The following is a 17,833-nucleotide window of genomic DNA, read 5'->3' on the forward strand; positions in this document are numbered from 1 at the left end:
TGAGATTGGAACCGGGAACCCCCAAAGAGCCTAAAGCAGCCGTTCATCTGCGGATTTAATGGAGTGAGACCTGGGGGACTGGAATATATGTTTGGTTCTTAGAGGTTTTATCTAGGGGCTCATTTTTAGAGGAGGAAATTGATACTTAGGGAGGTCACATGATATGCCCGAGTCTACCCAGAATGATAACTCCACCCTGATTGATTTTTAAGATTTTTTTCCCCTGAATTCACCCCCTTCCCTGAGCACCTCTGGCCTCTCAGTTTTCCTGCATTAACCTCTTACTCATATCCTCCCCTCAATTACTGAAGGCTTGAACTAATAGAGAAAAAAGCCAGCCAGCGAGAAACACACGATCACTCAGGGGAAAAAAATGCTGATGGAAGGCATGGGCACAGGGTGGAAAGGTTGGGAAGAACTGAATTCCTTGGCCCAATCTCAGGATCAGCTTCTGGTGTTTTTGTGGAGGTGAAAAGCATAAACGCTTCCCCATGGCTTTCTGCCCCTTCAATCTCTCCACTTCTGAGCACCCAGAGAAGGGTTGAAGGGAAGGAGTTTTTGAGGGTGAGTTCAGGGTTCGGTGTTGGAAAGCAATCCCTGAAGTTAAACACAGTGCTCAGCTTCACACTCAGGGACCCATCTGGGTTTGCATCCGTCTGTTCCCGAGTCACTCTGAGAACGCCTAAGGGATCCCCAGAGAGCAGCCCTGTCCCACACAGTGTCCTCCCTTCTCTCCCCTGCACACGGCTGTCGGGGCCCACCAGGCCCCCCCTAACACACCCCTTCTCCCGTTCAAGGTACTCGATCCTGTGCTACAAGTCCAGCGAGGATCCCCCTGTCAGTCCCGACACCTGTGCCGCCATTCTGGAAAAAGCCGGCCTCGACAACTGGGCTCTTGGAAAAACCAAAGTAATGTGCTCATGCAATTTTTAGAAAAGGTTTTAGGAATTACGTCACATTTATTTAAACTGTAATAATTTACAGTGATTGAGAGTTTTATGGCTTTTTATGGTACAGAATCTCTAGCTTAAAATAAGAGGAATGAATTTTCAAATTCTTAAAGGTTCCCTTCAATATCAAAATGTAAAACTTTTGTTTTTTATAATGGTTTCTTTCAAGAAACTCAAGAAATGTGTATCTTTATTCAAAAAAAGGAATGAGACTTATGATAAGTACATCATTTCAAATGATATTGAAAACAGACTGGTATAGTCTCTCTCCTTATCACCACCAAATAGAGAATGAAAATGATCCAAGGAGAATTCCTCTGTTTCTTTTTTTCCTAATTTTCAAAACTGTGGTATACCTGAAATTTATCCTGAATAAAATGTTAACGATTATTGCTAGACTCACTATATGTGTTTGGATGTTGACGTGGTTATGTCTTAGGTAGGAGAAAAGATGGCTCTATGTTCATCAGACATTGTCATAGCATTTCAAAATGGAGACAAGGGGTACCATGTCTTAGGGGTGCTCGAAATGCACCCCTGGGGGAGGATGGGGAAAGGAGCCAGGCTAAAGCAAAGAGGAACCCACAGATTGACCACTCGGGAATAACCACTCTCAGCCACAATGCAGAAATGGACCAATAGAAACTTGCACATTTGCAGAGAAACCCGTTATTAGTTAGATCTCGGAGGTTAGAAGTGTGCGAGAGAATTTTCAGATACGTTAGTATTATAATTCAAAGAATTTTCTTAAATGACAATCTTAAACCAAAGGTCCTTCATATTCAATAATCTGTATTTACTTAAATATTCAGTAGGGGAAAATTGTGTGTATATAAAGGCATGTCTTTTATTCACATGATTTTCTTTTAATGCTCACAAAGATGAATTCCATCAGGCAGCAATCTGATGATTTATGGTCTGAAACACACACCTAACTTCAAATGGAGTTTTAACTTGTAAAAAGGCCCTTTGCAATTCCAGTTCTGCCTGGTATTTAAGTAGCATTTTAAAGCTATTTGTATTTTTCCACTTCACCTTTTCCAACTCATTAAGATGGATAAAATATTTAATATAGGAATATTTCTAATACTGTGCAAAAGAAAATGATGACCTTTTTAAACAGATTGAATTTTTAAATGAATTGTCAACAGCAGAATGGACTAAATATATTAACATTCAGAGTCCTGAAGAAATTAAAACTAAATTTAATCAAAGCCTATAATGTTAACTGCTTGCCTGAGATGCCAAGCTTTCAAGTCACAGAATGCTAAAAGAATTCTACAGAGTTACCAGGTTCATGACTCAGCTGTCAAATTTGAATTTAAGTGACTTTCTTAATGGATTCAGTAAATTTCTTTTAAGGTGACTTTTACTAGTAAATTTAGCTTTTTTTTAAAAAAAAAAAAAAAAAAAAAAAAAAAACAACCTTCTTATTTAACCCAGAAATCCCTTAGAATAGCACAACTCTAGGCCTTCAGGCTCCTCTGTTGCTCTGATTCATTTTGATTTTAGAATTATCAAAATTCATCACTCCTTTCTCCCATAGCAAGCATAGTTTCCAAAGAGAAAGTCGTTCTTTTCTCCTATCTGGGGCCCTCCACCCTCTCCCTTGAACCCCTAAGGAAGGGTTCCCTGCCTCACTCATCTTAGAGTCCCCAGCAGATAAGCTATGTAGTGCATCTCAATAAAATGTTTGATGAGTAAACACAACTAATAATTATAACTAGTAATAACTAATGCATATCATTATAATGGCCCTCTAGCTTATAAATGGATTTGTGAAATATTATTAACTTATTAAAAAAAAAAACATAAAAAATAGCTTTGCCCAGAGCATCTGATGCTAAAATTTAGATAAAAGTCAACATCCTCCCTTCTTGGCCCATCCAACAAAGCCTAAAGTGACCTGTTGTACATCAGTCTGATGCCACTTCCCTCCTTCCTTCTCCAAGAGGGGGTTTCTTCAAGCCTAAAAATCAATTATGTCATAGCAATATACAGGCCAAAGAAATAATGACTTCCAAAATCAAAAATGACTTAGAATATAGTCATTTCTTGGAAGTGTAGCACATGCATGTTTCATATCTACATCCCATTAGCTTTACTTGTATTTTATCTTAATTATTTTAAGGTGTTCCTTAAATATTATCACGTGGAACAGTTAAATTTAATGAGAAAGGAGACCATCGACAAGCTTATTTTGATTCAAGCCTGTGTCAGAGGATTCCTGGGTTCGAGAAGGTACCTAAAAATACAGCAGAAAAGGAAAGAGAGCGCTATAATAATACAGTCAGGTAATCACGCAGATGCATCCTCGGGATATAACAGTGCGTAATGTATGTTTATATATGGTGTATAGTAAAATCGTATAGTACTTCTTTTATACGAAACTCCAATTTCTATGCAGCTGTTGTGTTTAATTCCGGACTGTGTTACCTTGATATGCTTTCCCTAACAGATTATTTTAGTGACTGGCACTTTTAATATTTGAAGAAATGCTTTGTTTTTCATAAAATAATTTAATTATATAAATGCTCTGTTTCATAATAATGAAATACAATTCACCTATTGTGTAATACGTAGGTGATTGATTTAATTATAGATCTCAAGAATCATAATATTATAACTCCTTGGACAATAAGATTTTTCCTATCTTATTCCAAAGGTTACACTGGCTGGAATTTTGACAAATTAATTAAATCTCATTTTGTTAAAGGGCATCCATTTCTTTGTAACAACTGTACAGAAATAATTTATAATCGTGCTTCACTTTAAATTTGTATTAAAATTTATTAATAGACTTTGGATTTTGCTTTCTATGTTTCTATAGGAAACTAAATTTAGAGCTTAGCATTGTTTGGTAATTTCTTTCAAAATTTTTTGACCGGACACCCATAATAAAAAATGTATTTTACTTTGAAACCTTATATACACACACACTGTACACAGTGTACTCCAATATTTTCTAGTCTGGCCTAATCCATCTCATTTTTAGATGCCAGATTTGACCCACTAAATCAATCCCATGATGTACTATTGGATTGCCACCTGAGTTCTGGGGAACACTGATGTAGCAGGAAAACTGGCTGGCTAATATTCAAGGGATTCATGTTCCTATTCTGCCAGTCAGTAAGGGTTCTCATCATCTCTTTTGGAATTTTAAACCCTTAACTTCTCACTACCGTCAGATGTCAAAATGCAAACCCTGATCATTGGAGTTTAAGATATAATCCCTTAGCCACAATTCCAAAATTCGTAAAGCTCCAAAAAACAGCTTTTTCATAACTCATTTGGCAGTGAAACATGGCCTCATATGAAGTGAGGCTATTTGCAGTCCTTTATTCATCCTACTTAGTAAAAATATTCTGTTTCTCTGCAGAAATATTCCTGTGTTTGATTACAGGGTGCTGCCCAACATAGGTAATGTTATAGACTGTATAGTTGCTCTGCATTATTGTTCTAAAATTAAAACAATTATTTCTGAATCCTCAAATGTATCTGACCCTAAGGGTTATTGATCGACAGGTCCAAAATAGATTTTTAGGTAATAGGGGCTCCTTCCCAGGAAGAGATAGATGAGGGTGGCAAAAATAACATGAAAATATTAAGTGTGCAAATGAGCACACTTTATCTTTGCCATCAGTTTAACTCGCCTCTATCATTTTGGTGCCATCCTAGTATTCTCCTTAATGCTAAAAGTCCTTTAGCATTTTTATTGCTATAGCTTGTCATCTAGAAGAATGTCATGTGTCTCATTTTTTTGTGAATCTGTTCTATTTTGGCTCTTCAAATTCATTTGCCTCTTGACATTTATCGATGGTCAAAAAAATTCTCCTTTCTACTCATTTAAGTAATGTTCCTTTATTTGTTATTATTAACACTTTTCCGTGCCTTATGTGTTTCAGCTGCAAGAAGACATCTAGTCAAGAAACAAAGAAAAGAAATTGTTAACTCAAAAAACGCAGCAGGAACAAGCATTCAGACCCATGACCAAGAATTTGACTACAAGAAAAACTTTGAAAATAAAAGGTATAGAGATGTTGATTGTGACACCATTTTGACATACCAAGTTTTTCAAACCTGTAAGGTCAGAGAATGATACTGGCAGTCCTTCTCACACCTATACATCAAATGTCAGTGAACACCCCAGGGCCACTTTTGAGTTCTTTATCCTATTTGGGAGTTGGTTGGCCTTTCACGCCGATGACCACGCTTTGCTTCTCAAAGTTGTGTCTTCTTGGCTTCTGTCAAACTGTTCTTTACAGTTCTGCTCCCAATTCTGAGGGTCCCTGGCCAATCCCTCCTCATATCCCACAACTATGTCCCCCTGCACATGTAAATAATAATGTCCCTGGGTTCTCCCACACAGTCCCCAGGCTTAGTAGCCAATATGCCATCGTCCTTTGGTCATAACCTCCAGCCACCCTTTCTTTCCCAGAGGCCCCCTTCCTACCTGTCCAAGTGCTTGTTAGCAGACCCACCTGAATTCAGCCAGGCAGTAGGGACAAAATCCTGACCCTGAAATTTCTCATAGACTCATGGGAAGGAAATACAAACAACGAACACATGATTCTAGTCCAGTGGGCTAACTCGGTTGTACAATTATACAGAGGGCTCAGTGGGGTCAGGGGAGGGAGCCCTTGCTAAGTAAGCTTTAGAGGAAGAGAAATGTCGAGACTTTGTGCCTAAGCAGTGAAACTTGAATTGATCGAAAGGCAAGTAAGTGGTTCTCCAGGGAGATAAAAGTCACTGCAGCCCCAAGCCCAGCCCTCTCGTCCTTAGCATCAGAACTGGCCAAGCCAAGGGTGAAAGAGTGGGATAGAAGACATGGAGCCCCGCCCCCCAACTACATCTAATATCCTCCTCACGCCCTGCTGCTCTTCCTGAATGCCAGCAAGGGTCTCAGCCCCCTTGTTTTCACTACCATCTCTTCCCCTCGCCTTCAGCCACACTCCATTACTCAAGTCAACCTCATTCCTTATTTGAAAACCATAAGTGTTTATCTGACATACAGAGGCATTTGGTGTTTACAGTTCTTTTTGTATTCAGAGGCCCCCATATACAGTCTTTGTCTTTGCCTACAAAGATCCAAATGAGAGATTTGGTTCCCTCTGTTACTAGTCCAGCAGACTTCAAAAAGGCCACCTGCTTGCCCCAGGAGAGGGAGGGTGGGTGTTATCTGTGACCCCGATGTGAACTCCAGTGGCCAATGGAAAGAGAGACAGACTAATTTTACTACTTCTGAAAATTATTACTTGTAGAATTTAAATTTAATGTCCTTATTAAATTTAATAAGAAAGGATAATGTTCCACTAGATAACTTGCCTTTCTTCTGGAGATCAGGGATTACCTTTCAGTTTAGCAGATAGATATTAAGCATCTGCTAGGGACAGGGTGCACTTCAGGGAGCACGAGTGTGAATGAGAAACCGTCCCGACCTTGGCCTTGGATGGGGAATTCGATGTTACTAGGACTAACTGTCATAGAAGGCAGACTGCAAAGTCAGACATAAAGGAAATACAAGCAGAGAGCCGAGGGAAGCTCTGAGGAAGGAAAGAGGGGGTCGGGGGAGGCAGAAATAGGAGGGCCTGACACACCTCTTTCAGAGGCTGCAGGTCCCGGCCCTCCACCACTTCTGACCCTTTCACTTCACCCTTCACTGATGAAGCCCCTGGCCTGTGACATGGAGGCCCACAGCTGGGAGCTGGAGGAAGGTTCCGTCCCATAACCCACCCAAGGACATGTCAGCAAAAGCCTCCAGTCCTTCCCAGGCTGGGGACTCTGAGAGGGCGGACCCCGGGAGCATCAGCCAGGCTGGTGCTGAGTCCTCAAGCACTGGGCCATCGTCCGGCCCAGGGGAGGGTGTCCTGGGCATGAATCCAGGCCTGAAACGGACGCAGGAAGAACCAGAGCCCCTGAGCAGTGCATGCACAGGGTTTCACCAGGGAAGTGCACCTGTAAGTGGACTGCACAATGTCGTCAGTTAGGGACTGTATACTGTCGTCTCACATTGATTGTCTTTTCATTAAAGATAAGCATTTTCTGGGGGTTATTGCAAAGCTGTTCAGCATATTAAACACAACTCCTTGTGAAAATTACAGGAATTCTTGTTTCCCCACCTAATTCTCTGACTGATCCTGATAGAAAAATGAGGATCCTGTTTTGCCTCTTGTATAAGCCTGGGGGTGCCATAGTATGGCTAAGAAGCAGCCGATGGAATTAGGAAAAATGAGTGAGTCCCAGTAGCTATTTCCAGGAATGACTCAAAGAAAAGTCCTTGTTCACAAATTGCAAAAAGACCCAAACCTTCTCATGGCTTTCCTGGGCCAAGAAGAAAATTTGGGGGTCAAAGCCCCCAGGTAGCAGGGGGAGGTATTAGCACATCAAGGTGTCAGGAGTTGGCTTTTGGACTTTACCTGAACACCATCTTCATGGCTGTGTTACTCTTATGAAGGTTTTGCCCTTGGCTGAAAAAAAAAAAAAAAAAGAGGTGAAGAGAAGATCTTATCTTCCAGTTAAGGGGAAGTCATTTTATAAGGATATTAGTAAAGTAAGAACTGCAGAATTTTGGCTGACAAATCTCATGGTCATGGACTGTAACAGCGACATGGCTTTCCTTTTAATTTTGTAAGACATTTCCTGTGATCAGTAGACCTGGAGCTTATTAAAGTACAGTGTGACAGCCTCATGAACAGACCTGCCTACTGGTCTCAAATCTAGATATATTTTCCCTACATCTCTTCACTGAAGGTACTTTGTTCTCAAAGGGGCTATATTTTGAATGGACTGCATTCCTAAGATTTTGATACTGGAATAAAATGAAAATGTGCTTATTTAAATGCTGGTATGTTTTTCTTTCTAAATCGAGACTGGTTTTCTGATTTGTGTGGCCATCACAGTTGTTGCCAGAGAGAATATTTTGGGCAGCACTTGATTGATGTGACTGATGCATTTTTTTGCTCTTTTTTTTGGTTCCTTTTCCTTTTATCCCAATATTATATAGTAGTTATTGCCAAGAGAGGTAATCAGCTTTAGTTGAGTGCTGTATATTCAGATGCAATATGTCTTACACAGGGAATCTTTTGAGAAGAAACAAATAGAAGATGCCATCTCAACTAACGAAACCGTCAGTCCGGCTCCTAATAATAGAGGAAGCACACGTGCAGGGAAGGCCTCTCTTCTCAGAGCCAAAGAGGAAGCCCCTCATGCTGTGGAGAGTAACGACAGAAGCTTTCAAACTCAGAAAAAAATGAATAACGCACATGGGGAAGAAGCTGAGCAAGAATCGCATCTGGCCGGGGATGCTTGGGCAGAACTGAGCCTCAAACAGAAGAATCTCAAAGACCTGGAAGAAGAAACCAGGGTAAGGGGAGTGGAGAAAGACGATGCTATGGCCCAGAGCTACCCTCAGAGGTACCCAGAGGGGAGAAATCCTGAAGAATCCAAACCAGCACGTCTAGAAAGGAAGGGGACATCAGAAAGGCCCAACCACGCAGGGCCCTGGCTAGCCGAGAATGGGACCAAGCAGCCTTCTCTTAAGAACACTTTGGAACCCAGCAGCCAAAGATCAGTTTATCAAAATGCAGATTGCAAGGAAAAAGAGAGGTCTGCGTCTGTGGTTACCCATCACGCACCGGCGTGCAGCCAGGAGGGAAACCCAGCCGGAGAGCAGCAGGCTGAGCAGGCGGCCCAGGGCCTGGAAGAAGACAGGGCGGCCATGTCCACCCAGGGCAGATGCCACGGTTACGAGGGGAGGCAGCTGTCAGGCCAGGATGGGCTGTTGTCTTCTCGTAAGAGTCAAGAGGTTGTTGCAACAACAGCGGAAGTAGCCAATTCGTCCTCCTGTCCCAGAAAACATAAGGGAATCTGCAATATCAAGGTGGGGGATGGCAAAGATGCAAAAGCAGTCTCTGAAAATGAAACATGCGATTTGGCAATCTTTACGAATCAGGTATGTTAATAAATTTATTTACTAGTAAAAATCTCTGGGAATTGTATAATAACTGAATTAAATGAGTAATTACTATCTGATATATTTCACCTGTTTTTATGAGACTCAATACCTTTGTTTAACAAAATGTACAACAGTTGTATTATTCAAATAGCCATTAATTTTAAGCTGATGTACTCTGATAAAAACAGTATAAACATAGGATAGAAATCTAGTGCAGTAGGGGACCTAGGGACTGGTTTAGACGGCTTACTAAAATTCTGCTATTTGGCAGTGCAGATTTTCGTGTGTGTGGTATTTTTCATTATAGCTGAAAAAAACAAAAACAAGTTTTCCAAATCCTTTAAACTGTGTGATTTCTCCCTACCTGAAATGTTGTTTGAGAGGGCATAATGATGTATCAAAATTAGACATACGCCTGTACTGGGACATGTATGCGATGAAAGGTGAGAGTGTACCTGTTACATCCTGACTGCAGAGACTCATAAAGAGCAGTTCCCCGTGGGAGAGTGTCTTCACCTGCAGGCATGCTTCAGCTCTGTTTCTAGAAGGGAAGGGAGGGAGCCCTTGGCTTTGGGCTTCTCGTGGAAGTCTCATAAGTTAGTACAGAACCAGGAGAGGTCCCAGAAATGGGGTCCCGTCAATCTCGGTCCCAGTTCCTGCTCTCTTTTACTCCCTGTTAGCCCTTAAGAAAAATCACTTAACATGTCGTCACCTTTATCTTCTCCATATAAAGTGAAGAGTTTTAACCAGATGAGCTCTAAAATGTGTATCATAAATTAACATGAGCTACCAGCGTAGTCAGTGGTCTATCAAATAATAGAAGAAACATCACAATGGGTTAGCTCAAAGAAAAACCCCTAATACCTCCGAGTTCCTGAACTCAGCATGTTGTCCCCACCGTGGCTGAACCCAGGAGAAGCCCGAGAGCTACTCTGGCCCCTCAGGGTGGGCTGCAGGCATCTCCAACCTCCACCCCAACAGAGATCCCACCGATGAATGCGTCTGGCCTCTTCCTAAGCGCGTGGAAAGAGTGAGTTCAGTATGCAGCAGGCCTCCGAGGACAGGACTGCTTCTGTTCAGTCGGGCATCACTTTCCTCAACCTGAAATCCAAACCTGGGAGCGGGGCAGACACCCAGCCTGGCAGACGGCCCTGGGGAGCAGGAGGGGCCAGGATGGAAAGAGGGACCCGAGGCCGGGCTGGGAAGGTGGAAGGGAGGAGGGGCGGCTGCAGAATCAAAGGCAGGGGCCAGCTTCCCTGGGACAAAAGCAGAAGGGCCACACAGCAGATTGGCAAGGGCAGAAGCCAGGTTTTAGGGCAGGAGTCGACTGGGATAGAAGGCGGCAAAGGGAGGCCATGCATGGTGGTGGAGGAGGGTGGTTAGTAGAAGATCTGAGATGGCAGCAGCACCAAGGGGGAGGGGGATGGGGAGCAGAGCCAGGCCCCGATCACGCCTCAGTATCCAGGCTAGCAGGGCCCTGGAGGAAAAGAGCCAGACAGCCCCAGGGATCATGGATCAGAAATGGATCAGAGCCCAGGCAACCTAAGGAGCTATCTGGACAGTTTTCCTTGTGTCAATCTGATGCATGGCCTTCTTTTTAGATATCACAGTTATCTGAAGGATATTTCATTCTGCAGAAAAAACTGAATGAAGTGATTTTGCCACAGCAGCTGAAGCCTCTGTATCTGGGTGTCTGTCCCCAAAAGCCAGTCAGTCGACGGGTTCCTTGTCATCAGCACCTCTCAGGTAAAACTCAGCTGAGTTAGACCTCCCGGAAGGGGAATGAAATGCCAGATGGTGATGCTGCTTGTTGACTCGTTTCCCACCTATGTTCTGTGGCAGATCTGAGGCAACTAAGTTCTCCCCTTCTTGGGAAGAGCATTTCATTCCACGTGTTAGCGTCAGACACCCTTCCAGAAGGTTCTACATGCGCCAGCCTTCTCCAACTTCATTCTCTACTCTTCTTGTTGTTGACTTTTTTCCTTATATACACTTGCACTTGAACTTGGCATATGAAGCCAGAAGAGTGGGAAGGGGTGGAGCAGAGAGAGGGGTCCAGGGTGCAGGATTGGTGAGAGGGAGCAAAGGGCATTTCAGGCCCTTCTGTCAGTGTCAGAAGCTCTGAGTAGTGAGTGTGGACATTCACTTCAGATGGACAAACCCAGATGGATGAGAAATATCATGGTATTAAAATTTCTTTTAACACCCCAAATTACACTCTGTCTCCATTCCAATGACCTCATGGAGAATTCGGTGCTCCCCCTCCCCAGGGTTATGCAAAGGTCCTGGGGCCTTAGACACTAGCAGCACACCAGGTAGATCCCATATCACCAGACGTTTGCCCACATGGTTACGGCTGGGACACCCCAGCACCCTAGCTGTCTTCCACGGATCCTTCCAGCTGGACGCTCAGCTGCTCCGCCCGAGGAAGAGGCCCCCAGGGGCTGCTGAGGCTGGAGTCCCACCTCTCCACCCCCACCCCAGGTAGCAGCCCCTCTGCAGCCTTCCCACCGTCCTCTGGCTCTACTGACCTCTGCCTGGGAGAATTTCCATTGATTTCCCTCACCTTCTCCTCAGCTCTCTCATCAGCCCCTCCAGATACGCAAGAATCATCTCTATAAGGAGCTTAGCTTTCCCAAAAGCCAGGAAGAGCTGCTGGCTTCACTCAGCTTCTGGTTTCTGCCTTGAAAAATCCCCAAGGCCAAGAAAATACAATGAGCCTGGCTCTTTGCCTGATATGGAGGCAGAGGAAAATACCGTTTTTCTCTAAGTTATCCTGCCACATTATTTGCAAGTGAAGAATTGTGGTGATGCTTTAAAAACAAAATAAAAAGCCGCATTCCAAGCAGCCCCCGGGCCCTCTCCACCACTGCGCTCCAGAACCTCCCGCTGCTAGGAAGAGTTCGGTGATGACGGGCAGGGCCAGGGGCCCGTTCATTTGGCTGCTGCCGGTGGCCAGTGTCCGGGGGGCTGCTGACCTGGGAGCGGGAACAGCTGCCAGGCTTCAGGTGCCCTCTGTGCCAGCCCTGGGGAGGCAGGGCAGTGGGGTCCAAGCAGTGCGGGGAAGATGAAGGAAGCAGGTGTGAGCAGGTGTGAGCTCCAGGTGAGCTGGGGTGGGAGGCGGCTTCCCGGGGCAGGGCTGGAGGCTGCTGAGGCCCCGCCAGGACTTTCGCTTTTGAACATCTCGGGGACTTTGGGTGGAGACATTTACTGGCTAGTCAGATTAGCTCTCTTTATTCTTCAATCTGCCATTATTTTTGAGGTCCATAAAAGAACATCAGCCATCAATTCTTAGCTTCCGTGGCAAAGATTGTAGCTCGGTAACTTTTCTTTAACCCTTCACATTTGGGGGGGGGGGGGTCCCTTTTGTTCTGTGCACATCTGGAGAGGCTCCATATTCTCACTACATCTGTTTGAGGCTAAATTGGACAACTTCTGCATTGTCCCATGTCCCAGAGCGTCATGGACAAAGTGCCCCAGAAAGAGGACCACAGTGGCCTGAGGGGAGAGGAATCTGAATGGAACCCACAACCCAGAGGTGAGGGAGGGGAGGGGTGCAGGCAACAAGATGCTGACGAGCAAACACGCACCAGGGCGCTCAGCAGACACCAGCAAAAAGCCAACAATGGCCACACGGCACGTAGCCCCTTCCCATGAACTACCAAGAAGCTGCAGAAGCCCACCCCCCAAACCCCAACTTAGATGGTCCAGGGAGTGAGAGGGGAGGGTCGGAAGCCTAAATGGACTAAGTTTACCCTCAAGACCCTGAGAACCTTGGAAGCAACTGAGTTTAACTAGGATTCATTTAAAAATAATTTAATGCTAGAAAATAGAAATATGCACTAAGAAATAGAAATTAAGTCTAGTCTTAGGACATTGCAGTTACATTTTTGAACATCTGAACTAGAGCCTGTGGAAATTCCACCCTGCTCTAGACAGCTGCATTTTTAAAAGTCCATTCTGATTGCATCATATGAATGGAATGTGCTGGAACACAGGAAACATGGAAGCTCAGTAAGGGATGTGGGTGGTTTGGACAAGGTGGTGGCAGAGGAGATGGACCATTTCAGGAGACGGCTAGTCTGTAGATGGGCATCTGGTAAGTGGTTGCCGGGAAAGAGCGACGAGTCAGGGTTGCTGACGCAATCACCTGGGTGCAGTGGTCACCTGGGTGCAGCGGTCACCTGGATGTGGCGGTCACCTGGGCGCAGTGGTACCCGGGGAAACGCTGGAGTGGGAGGGGGTTCCTTCGGGGCACGCTGCATCAGGGAGCGTCAGTCAGGCACCATCAGGTGGACAGCTGGACAGGTGGGTGAAGGGGCTGTGAGCAGAAGGAAACAGAAATGTAAAGAGAAGCGCTGCCTGGCCAAGCCCCGAAGAGCTCCAGTTGGTGGGTGGGGGACAGCAAAGAGGAGCCACTGGACAGGTGGGAGGAGAACCAGGGAGCCTTGACCCTGAGAAGCAGAGGGACGAGGATGTCTGAGAAGGCGTTCTGTGAGAAGTCTAGTGAGAAGAGAGCTGGAAAGAGCCCATGGACTTGACTATGCGTGAATAATCACTTACTGAATTTCCAAAGGTTATTTAAACTTTAGAATAGATACGAGTAGGAAAAGGGTTACAACAATCTGTGCTACTCCTTGGGAGATTTATCCCAACATTTGATAGGCTTTATCATTGAATATGGGCTCAGTCCATATATTTTACCTATCTGGCAATTGTGGTTTTTTTTATTTTTTTAAATTCAGTTTTATTGAGATATCTTCACATACCATACATGGTGTACAATCAGCTGTTCACAGTACCATCATATAGTTGTGCCTTCATCACCCCAATCCATTTGTGAAATTTTCTTTACACCAGAAAGAATAAAAATAAGAATGAAAAACAAAAGTGAAAAAGAACACCCAAATCATCCTCCCATCCCCCCCCAATCTTCATTTAGTCCCTGTCCCCATTTTTCCACTCATCCATCCATACGTTGGATAAAGGGAGTGTGAGTCACAAGGTTTTCATCATCACACTGTCACCCCTTACAAGGGGTGACCATTGGGTTCAAGAGTCAAGGCCACTGGGTTGGAGTTTGATAATTTCAGGTATTCACTTCTAGCTATTCCAATTCACTAAAACCTGAGAAGGGATAATTTTGTAGTACATAAGAATTTCTTTTTGACTCCATTTGAAATCTCTCAGCCACTGAAAATTTATTTTGTTTCATTCCACTTCTGCCTTTTGGTCAAGAAGATGTTCTCAATCCCATGACGCTGGGTCCAGATTCATCCCCAGGAGTCATATCCTGCTTTGCCAGGGAGATTTACACCCCTGGGAGTTAGGTCCCATGTAGTGGGGAGGGCAGTGAGTTCACCTGCCAAGTTGGCTTAGATAGAGAGGCCACATCTGAGCAACAAAGAGGTACTGAGGGGGAGACTCTTAGGCATAATTATAAGCAGTTTTAGCCTCTCCTTTCGAGCTTCATAAGGGCAAGCCCCAAGATAGAGGGCTCGGCACATCAAACCCTCAGTCCTCAGTGTTTATGAGAGCATCAGCAACAATCCAGATGAGGAAGTCCAACACTTCTGCATTTTCCCCCAGCTCCTCAGGGAGACCCTGCAAATATATTTTTATTCTCTGCCCAAATTACTCTGGGATGTGTTACTATTTCACACAAACCTACCAGATCTCACTTCCTATTCAAAGTTCCATGTAATCATGGTGTTTGAACAAGCTGACTGTACAAGTTAAATTGTTTAGCATACTACAGAAAACACAGATCCTCTTCCAGATAACCATCTCTTCCCTTGGTCTCACACGGAAGTTGAAGTTTTAAAACACAGTATCGTCCTTTACCCTCTGGCCCGATTGGCCCTTGTCCTAACCAGATCTGCTTCATTCATATATCTAATTGAAGTCTGGACTCTTTTTCGGCTTTTTAAACAGTTGCTGTATGGACTAATACTGACGTTCATATCTGTAAGTTCTAGCTCTGAGCTTCAGGTACCCAAAGTTCCAGAGACCATTCAGGTTATATACAAAGAGCTCAGCATCTCAGAATTTGGAGATAGCTGTTACAATTCAGGAATAGATTTGACTGCTGCAAAAGCTTACAATCTAGGGACCCTTACAATAATCATTCTCCTGATAAGCTGTGCTCTAAGATTCAATTCTGAGTTTACGGATTGTAGTTAGTCCATATTGTTGAGGCATTATAGTGTTTGCCTATGTTTCTGGCATACTTCACTCAAAATGCTGTCTACAGGATCCATTCACCTCATTGCATGTCTCACAGCTTCACTCCTTCTCCTGGTTGCTCAATATTCCATTGTATGCATACACCACAGTTCACCATTCTGTTCCTCAGTTGTTGTACCCTTAGGCCTCCTCCACCTACTGCAAATCATGAATACTGCCTCCATGAACACCAGTGTGCAAATGTCCACCTGTGTCCCTGCTCTCAGATCTTCCAAGCATATACCCCCTAATGAGGTTGCAGGAACTTATGATCCCCACATACTTAGCTTCTTGTGGAACCACCACACTGATCTCCAGAAAGGCTACACCGTCCTACCTGCTCATCAACAGTAACTAGGTACATCCCTCTCTCCAAGTTTTCTCCAGCACTTTCTGGCAATTGTTTTTAAAAACTCCTTGAATAGCTTATAAAACTTTATTGTAAAACACAAGTCAAAGAATTCAAACTGAGGTAGCAGCATTGGACCAGCCAACACTTGTTCCATATTTAATCCCTACAGTGGATCTGGATCCATCATCGTATGCTACGATGTTGTATTTCACCGCAGGAGAGGCCAGCTCCATCGAAAATTATAGGCTTGAGTTTTCTTTCTAGAACAACCCAAGTTTACCAATCACCTGACCACATTTAATTCAAGAATTCCCACCACCCATTCCTGGTGGTCCCCACAACTATCTTTACACACCCAGAGACATCCCAAACGTCTCACATGTATATAGTGAGGTGCACATTTGTTGCAAGGATTGGCTCATCAGAACCTCAGTTGGTATTCCTGAAATAGACTTCCAACCATTGTAAGCAGGACGATGCCCTGTTCTCTGTACTCTTCTTTCTCTTGCCCTCGCACACTTGTTCATCACACTGTAGACATTTGGTATCTGCTAATCCGTTGGCTGGAAAGCTGCTTAACTTCCTCCAAGCCTTTCAGTGGGGCCAAGGATACTGTAGGTTTGTGATGCATTTATTCACATCCACATCATGTCTGCTTTCAGTATCCTTCCAATCAGGAAATGAAGTTAGTAATTTATGGAAGTCCGGTCTCCTTAGTTAATCACAACTGGTAACCACAGAATTTGGATCCTTGCGGTGAAAGCAGATGTTCTCAGCACCCAGGAGGAATGAGGGCAGACTTGGCTGATGTGCTGCGGGACTGTTAACGTGGGGTCAGCAGGCCATCTCTGCTTGGAAACCATTTCCTTCTCCCCACCCCACCTCATGACAAGTTTCATTTGAGAAACTAAAATCAAGTTCACTTACAAATAATTACATCACTAAAATAACCTATGAATCTCCTGATGTTTTAATTTTCTCGCCTTTCTCAAAACTTGACAGGCATCCTCCAGCAATTGCTACAGCCAACCCTGGTTTAAGAGTGCAGTAAGCCACAGCTGGACTTGGTAAAGTGGCTAGAAAATCCTCTCCCCTATTCCAAAGAGAACCCTAGGAAACATGTATAATAAGCAAGGATAGGTAAATTGTTCGAGTTAATTTTAACAAGCTGTGACCTTATTTTGTAAGAGAGCTCTTCTGTGAGACTTATTTTTAAAAGTGCAAAAGTGTCAGGGGTAAAATAATGTTCATACAAAGAAGCATGAAAATAAAATATAGCAAACATAGGAGCTATCTAGTTTATCTGTTTGTTTTGATAATTGTTATGAACTGAAACTGATATGAGTCTGTGATAATGCACCTGCATTTTTGTCAAGATGAATATCGTATAGGCTATGTAACTAGAGCATGGCTGTTTTATCATAGATCCTAATAAATGCTGTTGTGTTCATAAGTATACAAAGACGTCACCTGCATTTCATTATTTCTCTGTCAGTAGCCTGTAAAGTACTCCTTTTAGGGGATGTTTTTCTTCTTAATTATGGTACACCTGGCAATTTGTGCTGAGGCAACTCATGAAGAGAAAAAACAAGAGATTAACTGTAGAACAAATAAACCCTGGTAACATACCATGAAAACATGGTCTCTTTCTCCTTTAAAAAGAAGCTAAGACTATCCACAGGCCATAATTTTTTAATGGGCTTCAAGGTTAACAAATAAGGACACTATCGTAATTCCCATGCTTCATTTACATATTATCCCAGCTGTCCCACATGCGTGTAAATCACATGCGTGCTCAGATTTGATAAGACTAAAATGCTTATATGTCTCTCTCAGAGTAACCATCATGAAAAAACTAGTGATTTTTCTGTTTATTTTTAGAAGTTTATGGCATTGAGATTCATATAGTAACCCTGATGTTTTCAGTTATTATGCTGCAGGTTTATCTGTTTTATTTTGTTGACGTGTATCATTTTAGCATTGTAATGCTGGAACCTAGAAATGTGTTTAGTAGACTATATAAGAATACATCTCCACATGTATCTATAAATAGATATACATTCAGTGAAAACCATGTAGCTCAGATAATACTGAATTATATATTTTATAGGAATACTTTTTCATGAAGAATAGAAAGTAAAAAAGTTTCAGAGGTTTTGTTGCTTTCTACCAAACATGTCCCTGGAGAATACTTACCTACCTAAGTTTACTTGCTACTTCTCTTTCTTCATAAGAAGTAATACAAATTTGCCAAAATGCTAAAAAAATAAAATAAAATACTTCAGTGCTATGAACAATATCCCTCCTCCCATCACCTCATTAAATGTTTGCTAAAGATATGCAAAAAAGAAC

General features: G+C 43.3%; 1 protein-coding gene across 1 annotated transcript in view; it reads left to right on the forward strand.

The window, feature by feature from the left end:
* The window catches only part of MYO3A (myosin IIIA), a 237,467-nt gene that overhangs the window by 194,747 nt on the left and 24,887 nt on the right, over nucleotides 1-17,833 (forward strand). The window contains exons 26-30 of the mRNA XM_037837359.1: nucleotides 798-909; nucleotides 3,082-3,244; nucleotides 4,856-4,979; nucleotides 8,025-8,901; nucleotides 10,506-10,650. Of these exons, the coding sequence (XP_037693287.1) occupies nucleotides 798-909; nucleotides 3,082-3,244; nucleotides 4,856-4,979; nucleotides 8,025-8,901; nucleotides 10,506-10,650 (1,421 nt within the window). The remainder of the gene's footprint in view (nucleotides 1-797; nucleotides 910-3,081; nucleotides 3,245-4,855; nucleotides 4,980-8,024; nucleotides 8,902-10,505; nucleotides 10,651-17,833) is intronic.

Source organism: Choloepus didactylus, chromosome 5 (genome assembly GCF_015220235.1).
Source record: "Choloepus didactylus isolate mChoDid1 chromosome 5, mChoDid1.pri, whole genome shotgun sequence".
In the NCBI taxonomy this organism is placed as follows: Eukaryota; Metazoa; Chordata; class Mammalia; order Pilosa; family Megalonychidae; genus Choloepus; species Choloepus didactylus.